The sequence below is a fragment of the Camelus dromedarius genome, chromosome 8 (genome assembly GCF_036321535.1).
Source record: "Camelus dromedarius isolate mCamDro1 chromosome 8, mCamDro1.pat, whole genome shotgun sequence".
Classification (NCBI taxonomy): domain Eukaryota; kingdom Metazoa; phylum Chordata; class Mammalia; order Artiodactyla; family Camelidae; genus Camelus; species Camelus dromedarius.
In genome coordinates, this window is record NC_087443.1 from 1876325 (window position 1) to 1890503 (window position 14179).

General features: G+C 37.6%; 1 protein-coding gene across 14 annotated transcripts in view; it reads right to left on the reverse strand.

The window, feature by feature from the left end:
- The window catches only part of RYR2 (ryanodine receptor 2), a 543353-nt gene that overhangs the window by 321265 nt on the left and 207909 nt on the right, over positions 1–14179 (reverse strand). For all 14 annotated transcript variants that reach the window (XR_010381799.1, XM_064487826.1, XM_064487825.1 and 11 more), the window contains 2 exons: positions 9057–9071; positions 3543–3617 (listed from right to left, as the gene is read on the reverse strand). Coding sequence is in view for 13 of the 14 variants with exons in the window: in XM_064487826.1 (XP_064343896.1) it covers positions 3543–3617; positions 9057–9071 (90 nt within the window). In the remaining variant the exon portion in view is untranslated. The remainder of the gene's footprint in view (positions 1–3542; positions 3618–9056; positions 9072–14179) is intronic.

The following is a 14179-nucleotide window of genomic DNA, read 5'->3' on the forward strand; positions in this document are numbered from 1 at the left end:
TGTGCACTTACACAGCATTCATGGGGAGCAACGTTCTGGAGTGTGATTGCTCCCCTGGGAAAAGACTCAGAAATGTGTTCTGTCAGTAAAAGACACGTAACTGGGGATGCGCCTGCACATCTCTTGCTTCATGTGACATCCATGGTCACAAGCAAAAGGGCAACCTGGTCCAACAGTTAGAAATCCTTCTTCCAAACAGGAATTTGAAAACTAGTCACTTTCATCTTCTAGTTTTGTTTTCACTTTTGGAATCTTAATTCTTTGAAATTCATCAGAATTGATCTGGGTGTGCAGCCTGCCCCCTCACTACAGTGAGGCTCTGTCATGTGGACACCTATGTGTGTTTCCCTAGGAGCAGTGGAACTCTCACAACACCCTCATCTCCTGACTTCCTTTCCCCTCTCTCAAGTTTTTCCTAACTTTGTATTTTTGGACATAAAGTTTAGCATAATTTTTCAGGCCAACTCCTCCATCCCCCACCCCAACCTCAAAACTCTCCTGAAGTGTTACAAGAATGAGAACACAAAGATGCATGTGGCACAAGCTCAAGACACACTGCCATCTACACTAACCAAGGGCACTGCCCGAAAGAACAGGAATCCTACAAAGTGGACTCAGACAAGCCTGGGGACTCAGCAAGCCCAGACCTCCCAGCAAGCCCAGACCTCCCAGCAAGCCCAGACCTCCCTGCCATGTGCCAGAATCATGGGCAAGTGACACAAAGCCTAGAAAAGCCCTACCACGGAGTAGGGTCCATCCCGCTCAGAGGGTGTCTGTGAGTGTAAGGAGGCAGGTGATAAACTGATCGTGGACAGATGTGCTGGCAAGTGAGGTTGAAGTGGGTGCCGTGGGATGTAAAATTTAGGCAGGAAGCACCATAAAAAAACCAGCAGGGCCCCCAAGCAAGGCCACTACTGTCGTGCCAGCACCATTTGGTTCCCCAGCCCAGAGGCTCTATCTCACTTTTTGCCTCTGAAACGGCTTACTTACCCCTAAAATTCTATTGGTTCCCTGAGCTCACTTCTGATTGTTTACTTCCTTCACTCCTGATTGGTTATTTCTCTCACTCCTGATTGGTCTATTTCTACAAAGCTTGTTCCTGGTTGGTCAACTTCTGTTATATTTTATTTGCATATGATGTTGCAAAGTGTAAAACTGGCAGCCTACAAAGGCCTGTGTAAACCTACAGACGGGGTCCAGAGCTTGGCGTGTTAACGCCTCTGGGCCCACTGGAGTAATAAAAGTGAGTTCTCCAACTCTCCAAGTGCTGCTTGGTCTCTTGCCCGGATCCAGGTTGCTGTCACAACTAAGCTGTAACACCGAGCTGAAACACATTTTTCCAAACAAAATCACTTGACCTGGAGACTCTGACTCTGTCTCTTGACTGCAAACCACTGACTCCCGAGGTTATAGAGAAGATGCTTCAAGAGTCCCCAAACATGTTCCAAGCCAGTGTAGGAGTGTGAGTCTGACCTCAAGACAGGCATCCACGGTGGTCCCTGAGGTTTTGACTTTAGATCTAAGCATATTAAATATCTGCCCTTGAGAAAAAGTATCGATTTTAGACTGTTGACACCCAGGCCAAAACATAAAGTAGTCCCTATGAAAGTCTTCTGCAATATTTCCCAATATATTCCAGTAGGAGACACTATAACTACTAATGTGCATTCTCTCCTCTAATGTTCACAGCAACTGTGAAGTAGATACTATAATTATCCCACTAAATGTTAATTTAATCCTATAAAGGGTAAAGACGTGTTCTTATTTACTACTATATCTAGCACTAGAACAGTACCTAACACACAGGAGGTTTTAAATAATACATGTTGAATGGATGAATACAATTTTCAGATATAATTATAGGCTTAAAGAGGTTCAGCAAGGTAGTCAAGGCTGTACAGCATACAGAAAAGCAAGCCTGGACCCAGACCTACTGACCAAGTTCAGCCTCTCATCCATCTGCTATGTAAAGAGAGTAGTTTTCTGAACACTCTCACGTTTATTACTTTACATGCTTTGATTGCTATTGACAGTAGAATTCTTTCCATGAAGTTTTAATGTGTGATTGCTATATAGAAAAGATTATTGTATACATTTGTCTTGTATCCAGCCACTTAAAGTGTTGTCCTTTATTTTATTTCACAGAGTGCTATGTCAGCCAAGATTTCCAGAACAATGTTAGACAGCGTATTCTTGGAGGGTTTTTGTTTGTTTGTTTTAGTTTTGTCAAGAATGGCTTCAGTGTTTGACAATTAAGTATGAGGTTGGCTGTGGGTCTGACATAGGTATTTTCTTTACCATTGAAGAAATACTCAAGTGCTTAGTTTTATTTAGGAATTGGTGTTGAGTTTTATTAAAAACCTGTTTCAGCACCTATTAAGATGATCACAATTTTTCTCATTTTTCTCATTTGACCTATTTAATGTGATGAAGCACACTAATAAAAATGATATTAAGTTATCATTAAATTCATATTTATACTTTACCTATACTTCTCTTCCTACACTTTTCGATTCTATTAACCAGGCTTTTCACATCAATATTCAGGATGAAGACTGATGATTTTTTCCTGTGTTTTTTGGGGGGGTATTGGTATTGAGTCTATGCTTAGGTTTTTGCTCTGGAACAATTAACAAATTTTGGGAATTACCTCCTTCATAAAAGGAATGATCAGTTATATCCTTCTTCCTGACACTGAACTATCATGTAGTCACTAAAATTAATTTGATGAAAAATTTAAATAACACGGATGATACTTGCTGTGAAAATATGTTTTAAAAATCTGGATATAAAAAAACTATATAAAGAATTTAAAGAACAGAAAAGACTGAATTTTTTTTTAAGTCTCCAACAGTTTTCTCTCATTGGTGTGATCATGAAGATTTTTTTTCCTCTGTAATTTCCAAATCTTATAGAACGAACATATACTGCTTTTATAACTTAATAAAGCTTTTAAAAGAATGGAATGTTTATGTATTTTTATATATTTTATACATACACCAGTATGTATATATATATGTATGTATGAGAGTGAGTAAATTGTGCCTGAGAGGAACCCAATGGATAAATGGATAACTGGGTGAAAGAAGGAGATGACACAGAAAAAGAAAGAGAACACCTACTTAAGAAGGAAAGAAGTTAGTGGAGAATTGACAGTGGAACTCCCAGGCAGTTTTTCTTATACTATTTTGTAATAAGGTACTTTAATTCTCCAACAAATGAACTATTTAAAATAAAATTTCTACTTTTGAATAGAACTATTTCCAATTTACTCTTAACACCTCTCTCCTCCTAAAACTAGTCTAACAAAAGGATACTACAAAGAGAAGTGATAAAATGATAAAAGCCAAAGAAGCTTACAGGTCATCTAAGCTAACCCTCATTTTATGAATGAGAAAACTAAACAGGTAGTAAGATATTTTAAAAACACATTAGGCTTATTAAAGCCATCAATGAAATGGTATCAACAATATTTTCCGACCATGTATGCACACACAGATCAGCGTGACCCCATGAGAGGCGAACTCAAACTGTGCACTCACCATGCCGCTGTAGGAATGGCGCAGCAATATGGCATGTCCGTACAGGAGTGTTCGGTGGCCACCACCTTGAGCAGTCTGCATAGAGCAGAGAAAGGGTCGATAAGGGAAAAAAAACAAAAGAATATATTTCACTAAGTAGATAGTATGGTCTCTGGTTCTCATGGATACGTTTAATGGGAAAAAATAAAGGGCTATTGCCAATGAGCAAAGTGCTGTAGGAAGGATGCTTAAACAGTGGCAACGCCACCACGAAAACCTCTCCTGAGGGGCAAGCAGCTGACCCTGTTCTTGAAGAGTGAACTTGAGTTCAGTAATACTTACCATAATCGGTAGTTATTTATTCACAGTCATTTATTGCCTGTATTTCCCATCACACTGTGCTCTGCACTGAGCAGGGACTAATGGTACCCCAGGTGCCTACAAAATGCCTGGCACACAGTAAGGACTAAATAAATATTTCTTCAATGAATGGGTCTTCTTAAAACATAAAGTTCATCAAATCATCTTCAGGCTTAAAAACCTTTCATACTTTCCAATTATTTATAGCAAAAAGTCCAAATTCCTTTATGTGAGATAGAGGAATGCTTATGAAGTACCTGGAGAGCTTGTGAAAACAAAGAATACTGAGCCTACCCAGAGATTCCAATCCAGTAGGCATGGGGTAAATACAGAGACGTTTCATTCCAAAAATTTCCCAGATGATGCAGGTGCTGCTTTTCAGGGGACCACACGAAGCAGTACAAGCACTATAGATTTCCTCACTACTCAAATCCTAATTCATGCCACAAATTTAGTCTTACTAGAATTCTTGTAAAAGCATTCAAATAATCCACACTAAATTAATTTTGTTACTTAAGAGAGCACTGTTAACACAGTGAATGTAATTTCTGTCACATGGTCTCAGTCCTTTTCCTCTAACTTGTCGTTTTAAATAATATTGTGATTGGCTCTGATTCAGGAAAAGTAAAATGAGTAATTTCCACTCTAGGGCAGGTCATATAACTTGTTCATTCAACAAACATTTATGAAAAGAATTGTGTATGTGGGATGCATCCAAAGCAGTACCTTGGTTCTTTTTTTGTGCTCTGTGTTATGGTCACATCATATCAATTTTCTCATTAAATCTGTCCTAGCCCTTGCTTTAATTTAAGTGAACAAATATTTATGGACCTCCTCCCATGTAGGGAACTGCCAGTACTTTATGACGACAGCTAGCCTCTGCTGGGGTTATTCCTTCAAGACTGTATATGACACTCTGCCTGAAGGTGGACTATGGTATTCCCCCAGAGTAATTTTAATGAGTAAGAGTCCACCACTGCTGGGTCATACATCACAAGCAGCAGTAGTAACTCAGCACTCTGAAACAGGGTCGACCTCCCCTCTGGCCACCCAAGCCAGAACCTACAAGCTCACAGTGCTGTAACTGTAACCACAGTACGCTCTGGGGATCCAGCCAGGATCAACCAGATAAGAACCAATCAAGCTAATGGGGCAACAAACTCAAGGAACACTTTGGAAAAAAAAAAAATTAGGTGTTTTTTGAAGCTAACATGTTAATTTAATTGTTCCCTGGGATCTAAACCACAGGCAAAGTAAGCGGTGCTTTTCAATTGCACCAATTAAAGGAAGAATTAGGAAATTAAATTTTATGTAACAAATAAACCTTGTGTTCACACTAATGCCACCTATACTTTAATCCTGCTAATTCTCCAGTAAATACTACACAAAAGAAACACTTTTCCCCACTCATTTGAAACCCATATTTATTGGGTATTTACTGCCTAAGAGGTACAGTATCTGATGTCAAGGGTATTATGCACAATGAGCTCAGAGTCTGTTTTCCTCTGCCTTCAAAATGAGAGTTTTCTCTAATTATTCATCCCTTCAACAATTACATACTGAATCCCATGTGATTTCCTTCAAAAGATCTGCACACAAACAACAAAGAAAATAGAAGCTTAAGAACTAATTCTGTGTTATTTCTTAACACCTCCAACTGCATGGTGGATTACTAGGTCTTTTTAGCAAAAGTATTACATGGAACTTACATTTCCTTGACATGCATTTCCAAGTCTGACTTGGGCCCTATCTGTTTCTGAAAATGCAACGATCTGTCCTGCAAACCCCAGCTCCCCGCTATGGTGGGTGGAGCCTGTGGTATGGTTGGTGAGCTGTCACCAGCCCTTCACCGCCCCTCTGTAGATCCTGAAGTCAGCATCTGCTAGACCACTTCAGTCTCACTACACTGCACTGTAGACAGAGGGGGCCGACCCTAAGGGGCTGTGCTCTCTCAGGGGAAAACAAAACAAAAAAAACAATAATGACTACCATTTCCAAAGTACTCCCTCTAAATATTCCTGGTGTTGGAGAGCCAAGATTCCTTTAATAAAAGGTAAACTGGACTTTTTGAAAATATCAGTTTGAAAGTTTTTTCAGTTCTGTGCATAGGTTTGGTCCCATTACCCCTGAGATAACTAACAGGATGAATATTAAACAATAGTGTTAAAAAAATCAAACTCAAAAACTGTAAGTGGTAAAAAAAAAGTCCAGAGTACAAACAAAATCCAAACAACAATGCTTTATGTATTCTAACCAAATCACACATCAAGTTTCCCACAAATTACTTTAATACCAACTTGGTATTCCTAAGCCTTGAGCTTTTGAGGACCTTGCCAAAAATGTACAATTAGGGGACCCATTTTGTCCGCAAAAGCTTTGATGCAAATACTTTTACATTTACATTGATTTAGAGCAATATGCAGTCATAAGGCATAATTTATTCATCTGTTATCCTTCTCTATGGGGAGACAGAAATACTGGATCACTGTAGCTACATCTGAGGTATCACTGTTATAAGCTTAAAACGTAACAGCAGAAAAGCGTAATACAGAAACCCAGGGTAGTAATGACTAAGAGCAACTAAATAGGTTTATACACACAAACATCACTGGCTCTGTTTGTTGTTTTGGGTTTTTTTCCCCTGTTTTTAAAATATGTTTGTACTACATATTTGCTTATTAACACGCTCCTAGTGTCACTGCTGTTTAGAACCATTTAATTTACTACCTATATAACATCTAAATATTTTAAGGGTTTCTGTTTTACTAATCTTTTTTTCTGTACAAAAATGCTATGCTAATCAATGTAGGGCATTTCTCATAATTCCAGGCCCTTATTAAGCAAAAGGTTTCTGGGTTTTTTAAAAAAAAAAAAAATCAGGCTCTACAGGGTAACTTTTCTATATTCCTTGACCATTGTAACATAACACACCATCTCAGAAGAAAAACAATGCAATCTAAAAAACAGAATTTAGTGCTCAGGTAATACTAAACTACACTGCCAAAGTTTAAAACAATAGACAACAACAAGAAGAAATCTGCCTTGGAGAACTTCTTTCAAAACTCAGATATTTAAGCAGAGAAGCTTTTAAGTTTACCATCAAATACTAATAGTAATACTTGGGTAATGAGTTGTTTCAGGGAGAAAAAAAAAATCTCTATGCATAAGCCTTCACATTATCTGGTGACTTCCAAAGGCAAACATGAACAGCACGGGGTGGACAGGAGCAGCACAGACCAGCTGAGCCTGAAATCTGGTCCACCTGGGGGGCCCTGGCAGCAGGGGCTACTGAAACAGCCCTGCCACCTTGAATAGTGCATCACATAAGAGATCCGCAGGATGGTTCTAACAGTTAAGGACAAATGTGGCTTCTGTGCAAAATAAATGTGTCTGCCAAGCCAGTTCAACACTGTCAAGAGAGCCTCTTGGCACCGGATGGCTAACTGGTGATGGTGTCCTAACCAAAAGTCCCCTGAGGGAACAGACTAGGCCTGCAACAGGACTAACGAATCCTCGTTCAGTGAAAACCAGCAGAAAAGGGCTCCTGAGCAAAGAAGCAACTAGCTGGTTCTGGGAGGCTAACCAGGGTGTGTCCAGGCACAAAACCCAGAGCAAATCATGGCTGAAAAGTAACAGCTGAATAAAATTTAGCAACTTTTTCCTTTTAAGTGGTTTAAACGACTGTAGTTTAATGTACATACCATACATACCCTCTGCTTAGTCAAATTCTAACCTTTCCAGGTGATCCAATGCAGGTATGAAAATAAGTCACAGGTATCTGGGTCTTGCAGTTAGGAGAAATCAGAGCCTAATTAAATTATTTTAGGTATTCCACCTAGTTTAAACTGACTGGACATCATTTTTCTGTTTGCATCGAGTCTTAGATGAATCTGCTCTCTCGAAAGAGTTTGAGGTGCATGATTCAGGCAACCAGCCATTTCCCCGCTCTCCAAGGAAAAGGACACAGGGTACTGAACAAGGGATCTGGATAGGGGTGAGGCGATAAAATGAGTACAGTAAAGGCAGATTTAGCAAGAAAAACTGCTAATTAAAAAAAAAACCAATTTCATTACTTACTTATTAATATTCGCAAAGAGAGAACATACTCATGTTCATAACATTTTCCCAACAAAAACCCTTGTTTCATGATATGTCTGAGCAGTTAATGTCCTCTCTTCCCAATGTAATAACAGTATTTTCTACTGAAAAATAATAGCTGGAGTTATTTGAAATTCTGGAAAATGTTTTGGGTCCTTGTTGATTGAGGATTTCAAGTAAGTGCTCTGCTCTGTCACCCCAACTGCCAAATTCTTAATGTTAATGAACAGATCCGTTTGTCAGGACAATGCCCCTGGTTCAGGGTTCTGTCAAATATGAACGTAACTCAAGACTGACATGGATACTTTGCTTCCTTTTGTTCTAAGCAACCTTTTAAATGTACATTCAAATTTTGATTTAACATTTTTCAGAGTTTGTATCTTTTGAAATGTTAAACTATATTAAGTCTTTATTAAATGGACACAATAAATTTCTCTATAGACCGTTTTTCAGTTTTTAGGATTAAAAAATAAATTTCATGAATGTTCTATGAGAAATGCAGCAGCTATATGATAATGAAACAAAAAATTTCAACTTCATGTCTCAAAGAATGACATTTCACTCTTCCTCTCCTCCTTCTCCAGCAACATGACTGTATTTTACTCTTCTCTCTTAGTTTATCTCCTCTTAAAATCTTCACATTTTTCTAATTTGGTTGAGAAATAAAGAGGTCGAATTATCTTCACTTCTCCTGGAGAAAGTAATTTAACAGTAACTTCCTGGTGCCTCTTCTAATTGCCCAGTGTGTGAATTTCTTTATTCGTGCAGTAGTGCACAAACACTAACCAGCCAGTATAGCCCCCACAGTGATCATTCAAAATGGAGAGCTATGGAAAAAAATCTGTTTCAATGGGAGAAACTCCTATTGTTGGCTAAGTAAGACTTAATGTCACCATTTGACCCAAAGAAGTCAAACATCATTTGTTGACAAATCTAAAGTTCAAGAGTGTGATTTAATTTTTTAAAACTTTAAAATGTGAAGAAAAGTGCCATGAATTCAAAAATTAAACAAATATGAGTAACCAAATTTGAAACATACAAAGTATTACATATATAGCAGATGATCTAATGCCTTACCTTCATCATGAATTTCTGTGGGGCATAAGGAAAAGAGACAAAATATTGAATACACATTATTTCAAGATATTTTAAAATACCTTATTTATAAAGACTCCATTGCTCTAAATGGAGTTATATGAGCAATAAACAACAAAAAAAAATGACTGTGTTGTCACAAGACATTATCAACTACATGCTAGAGAAAAGCTGTAGCAAGCAAAATTCTTCTTAAAAATGTTTTACGTTAGTTCCTTTTTTTTTCTGTGAAAACATGCTGCTCAACTTTAATGCGTGATTCAATTCATAACATACCTAAGGACCAAAAAAAGGTATAATCTTAAAATTATACTCTGAAAATGCTTTAAAATATTTTCATTTCGTCTGTTGCATAAAAATGCAGTAACAAGCAGCAACCCAACTAATTTAAGTAAAAATAGTGGATTAGAAACAGGTAAGGTAGATCATCAGTTAATACGCTTGTGAAAAGATGCCCATATTTCATGCAAAATGACAAAAAGCAATTCCTTAGGCATTAGTTTTTGATATGTGAATTTCAAAGAAAAGAAACACAAAAACTCTTTTTCCCTTCAAATGACTCAGCCACTTCTCACGATTTGCATTATAATAGCTCTTTTTCTTCTTTCACAAAACATAATATGTATATATATTCCTTTCTTTTTCTTTAGACCCATAAAATTTCTTTGACTTCTTATTCCCAGGAGAGGTACAGAGATTGAAAAAAAGCAAAGAAGGAAAAATGGATATTATATTTCCAAACTTAGGGATAAATCTTGTTAGGAGTATGTAAGTCCCACGAAGAAAAAACATACATATCCAGATTAGTTTTAAAGAAAACAGCAAGGGGAAGTTTTCTAACAAAGATGTTAAATACCACACTTTTCCCCTGAAACAGACATACATTGTAATATGTATATTTCTAAATAGCAATTTTATTGTGATTGATTTTTTTCATTTTGAATATTATAATTTTAAGGAAAAATTGTAAAGAATCATTTCATTTTCAGCTTAGAAATATAGGCTGAATAGTTACAATCTTGCAAATAATATCAATGTTAAATGATATTAGGGAACTTATTATCCGTGTTGAAACTGACCAATCACATTCCTACCTGTGATCCCCAGTGATATCTATACACTTCAGTTAGTGATATCTAACTGAAGAATTAGGAAAAATCATTTTAAGCCTTAATTTAAAAAAAAAACCAAATATCCAAAATTTTGCTACAGAATATGGTTTATAATAGATACTTTCTCCATGAGATTTGTGAGTTTTTATTGATATAGGTATTGGAGATTTTTCTTTCAGAAGTTTTCTCAGCCTGATTTTGTCAGTTACCTAGGTTGAAAACTTTAGAATTGTACTAATAGAAAAAAAATGGTCAGTCTAGTTCCTGAGGTCTGATATTCATAATTTTTAGCTATGTGTGACTACAGAAAGAGCAAGTTACAGAGGAGAGTGATCTGTATGTAAGATGAAATATAGTGAATACTGTAAATTAGCCAAAGCTAAAAGTATCCATCTACAGAATGACAAAGAGGAGCAGATGTAACAGACACATATTATTTTCAAAAGATAACCAAGAACATAAAGATAATTTGTGGCATTAACTTTTTGTACAAATCATCTATTGGTCCATTTGGCTTATTACAATATGAGATATTCAAAAGGGATCATTTAAGGGCAAAAAAGCAAGCAAAATACATTAAAATGAAAAGGATAAGTATGTTATTTTAATCTCAATGTAAACACTGCTTGAGTATGATAAAAATCAACATAAAAAGAATAACAATAAAATCCTTTAAAAGTTGATGACATGATAAAAAGGAGAAAAAAAGAAGCTCATGCACGAAGATAAATACTGAAACAAAGAGCCTCAATTTAGGTGTAGAGAATATAATTTTTATGCTTACAATAAGCTTAATAAAGGAATTAACTATTTAAGAGCTAAAATTTCACCAGAAATGGATGACAATAAAGACAGAGTCCAGGCATGGTGCTTTCTGTCTTAGAAGAAATTTGGGGATGATAATCAATCTACACAAAAACAAAAAGGGGGAAATTTTAGTTCTTTAGGGTAAAATGCAAGTGGCACTAATTCAGTATCCAAGGTTTAGTTTAATTACTTCTGAACTGATAGGTCAGATGAAGTTTCAAATGTGACCAGGAGCTGGAGACATAAACCCCCATTATGCTACCTTAACATGAAACCCACAAAGAGAAATAGCAATCCTTGTGTTTTAACTCAAACATAAATGGCCCTGGGAGTGTAATGAATGATAAAAAGATGCAGAAGTCTTTGGTCTATAAGCATGATGTCACTTGATCTAGTAGATCTGAAAGACCTAAGGGATTTTCTCAGCATGTGCAAATGATTATGGGTAGAAAAACAAATCAAGTAGCAATATTTTATTCTGAAAATTGTAATCAAATATCATACATCAAGAGAATGCATAATTATATTCAATCTATAACTGGTACAAAGAAAGAAACAGTGATTCAAGTGATGTAAAAAGCTCTACCATAATTATGCCTTTCAGTTCAACCTTAAATTTTTTTAAACTGTTTTTTCAGCTTCCTGAAATGAATACTGTTAACAAAAATTAATACTGCTATAAATGGACCTTTCTTAGAAGTTTTGAAAGACCTTCACGGAAACATCTTCTTAAAAATATATAAAGAATCAGCAACACAGCAACAAAATAAACATTTGGGAGCTATTAAAAAATTATCAGACAGGACAATCTGAGAGACTAGGGCAAAATTTTGGTTCAGAAGTCCTTGCATAAAGTTTCCACTGAGGAGATGAAATGTCCTACTCTGCATGCCATGTATCTATTGAATTTTAGCCTCCTCTGTCATCTTCCTCTCCTTGTATCAAGATGTTAGGATTCCCCATAATCCTCCAACTGATCATCTCCCCTGTGTGAGTGAGGATATATCTGGAAAACTTCATTATGTTGAGAAAATGAAAAGTTATTTCACCACCAGACCTGGGTTCATTGATGGCTTTTTAAAATTAATGATGCTCCCAACAAATTTTAGAAGGCAAAAGAAATTTAGGACGAACAATTCCAAGTTCCAAATACATAGCAGTATATACTATCTAATAGCGTATATGGGTATATATATTTGTGAAAAACCTCAACAATTTCTCTTATGATGAAAACATCCTATATAAATACTTAACTTCCTAGGACTTCCCCACTGAAAATATGTGCGACTGCACTGACTGACAGACATGGTGATGACAGGCCCGGGAAGCACGTAAAGGGCCCGGCTTTTAGTCCCTGGAAGAGCAATCACACAGGTGATGACACAGCCCATGGCAGTGCTCCTGCCTCACTCACAACAGGACCATCACTGCAGCTAGTCACACGTGCGTGCTGGTTTTTATTAAAGAATTCATTATATTTTGGGGTCAGACTGGTAGCAACTGTTGTCTTCGCCAGCCTGTCAAAAATTCTGCACAGACAGTGCTTAAGTGGACTGTCTTTTCATGTGTGTCTAATGCATTTGACATCTATATATGTATAATTACGCAGTTCTTCTTTAAAAGGGTAAAGGAAAATAAACAATTCTGATGAACTACTACAAATCCTTGTATTTTATATCTATGACACATTTATAAATCACTAAGCTGCATAAACACCTAAAATATGAAGTAGAAATGCTATCGAGGGCTTTCGGGCTTTCCCTGCTTGTGCCAAGAAAGCACCACCTACGTATAAAATAATTGTCTGTATCAGAATATAGAAGATTCAACATATTTTTTTCAAACCATTTCAAACATGAGTGAATCTTGATAGTATGAAAGCATTTCAGGGACCCTCACATCATAGTAGTTGCAGTTAAAAATGCATTATCAAAACTACTATGGAGTTAGGCATTTGAAAGTGTTTTTCATTTGAGCAATTACAACAGCATCTAATATTTCTAAACAGAGTAAGTATGTGTATGAGGCATCATTTGGTCTACAGACAATGCTTCGTTTATAATACGACAATCTTCTCCATCCCTTTACTGTCCCCAGCTCCATCCACGACCTGCAATCCTAGGCCTCCATGTTGGAAACCAATGCAACAGGTTTGGGTCTAAAGGGCTGGTGGTAGAGCCAATCACTTAAACCAGGATTCACAAACATTATTCTCTCTTGAACATGGACAACAGCACTGGATTACTCAATGAGCTCATAATTCAACACAAATGTTCAAAGATGCTCAAGAGACACTGGAAACAGGGAAGGTAGGAGGAAGGGAGGAGGAGGAGCAGACGGAGAGGGAGAGAGAGAGAGAGATTTATTGAGACTGACTGACCTTTGATGAAGTTCCAGAATTATGCTATGAGAGAATTTATAAAGAAGCAAATCTAACTTTCATAAAGATTTAAGTTTTATAAGGCTTCTAAAACTCTTGATCTGGGGTTGTTTCATGTGTTCTGTCGACAAGCAAATATAACAGGGTGTTAAATAGGACACCAGACTCAGAACAAAGTGATGGCAAATACTACCATATTCCAGACCACACTGTAAGGCCACCCAAACAGCGACACCCACTGGGTGGGTGAAAATCCAGCCGCTGACTCCAGCTCCCGTCTGTCAGAGGAGGCTGCAGAGCGAAGTGATGAGCAGTGTTTCTCACAGAGGCTGTTGGTAGGCTTGGAGTCCTGATTCCCCAAGGGCTGCCCTCAACTCAAGTCTCTAAAAAGTGGCTTCAGGAACAGCTGTGCCCCTGGGAGCTGGGACACAGCAAGAGCCAAGAGACTGTGGCAGCAGGTAGTGCTGTGACTGCGAAGTGACTGCCTGCCAACAGCAAACTGGGCCACCTTAGACAGGGCCAGCCTGGGACTATCCGCAATGCCACCGATGACCAGGGACGAGGAAGTCATCACCACTGATCTGCTGGAGAAGGTGCATTTGCCTGCAGCAAGAAAGCCCCAAGGTCAAAGATTTCTGGCAATATAATCTCCACCAATACACCAATACTCCCAAGTGCCCCCAGGGAGAGTCAATGTGAACACCTGACCAGCCCAATGGACCACACTCTCATCAAAGAAGACATTTCTGACAACTTTCCCCTCCTCATTCCTATGACACCCCAGCATGGTCAGAAGCTGCAGGCAA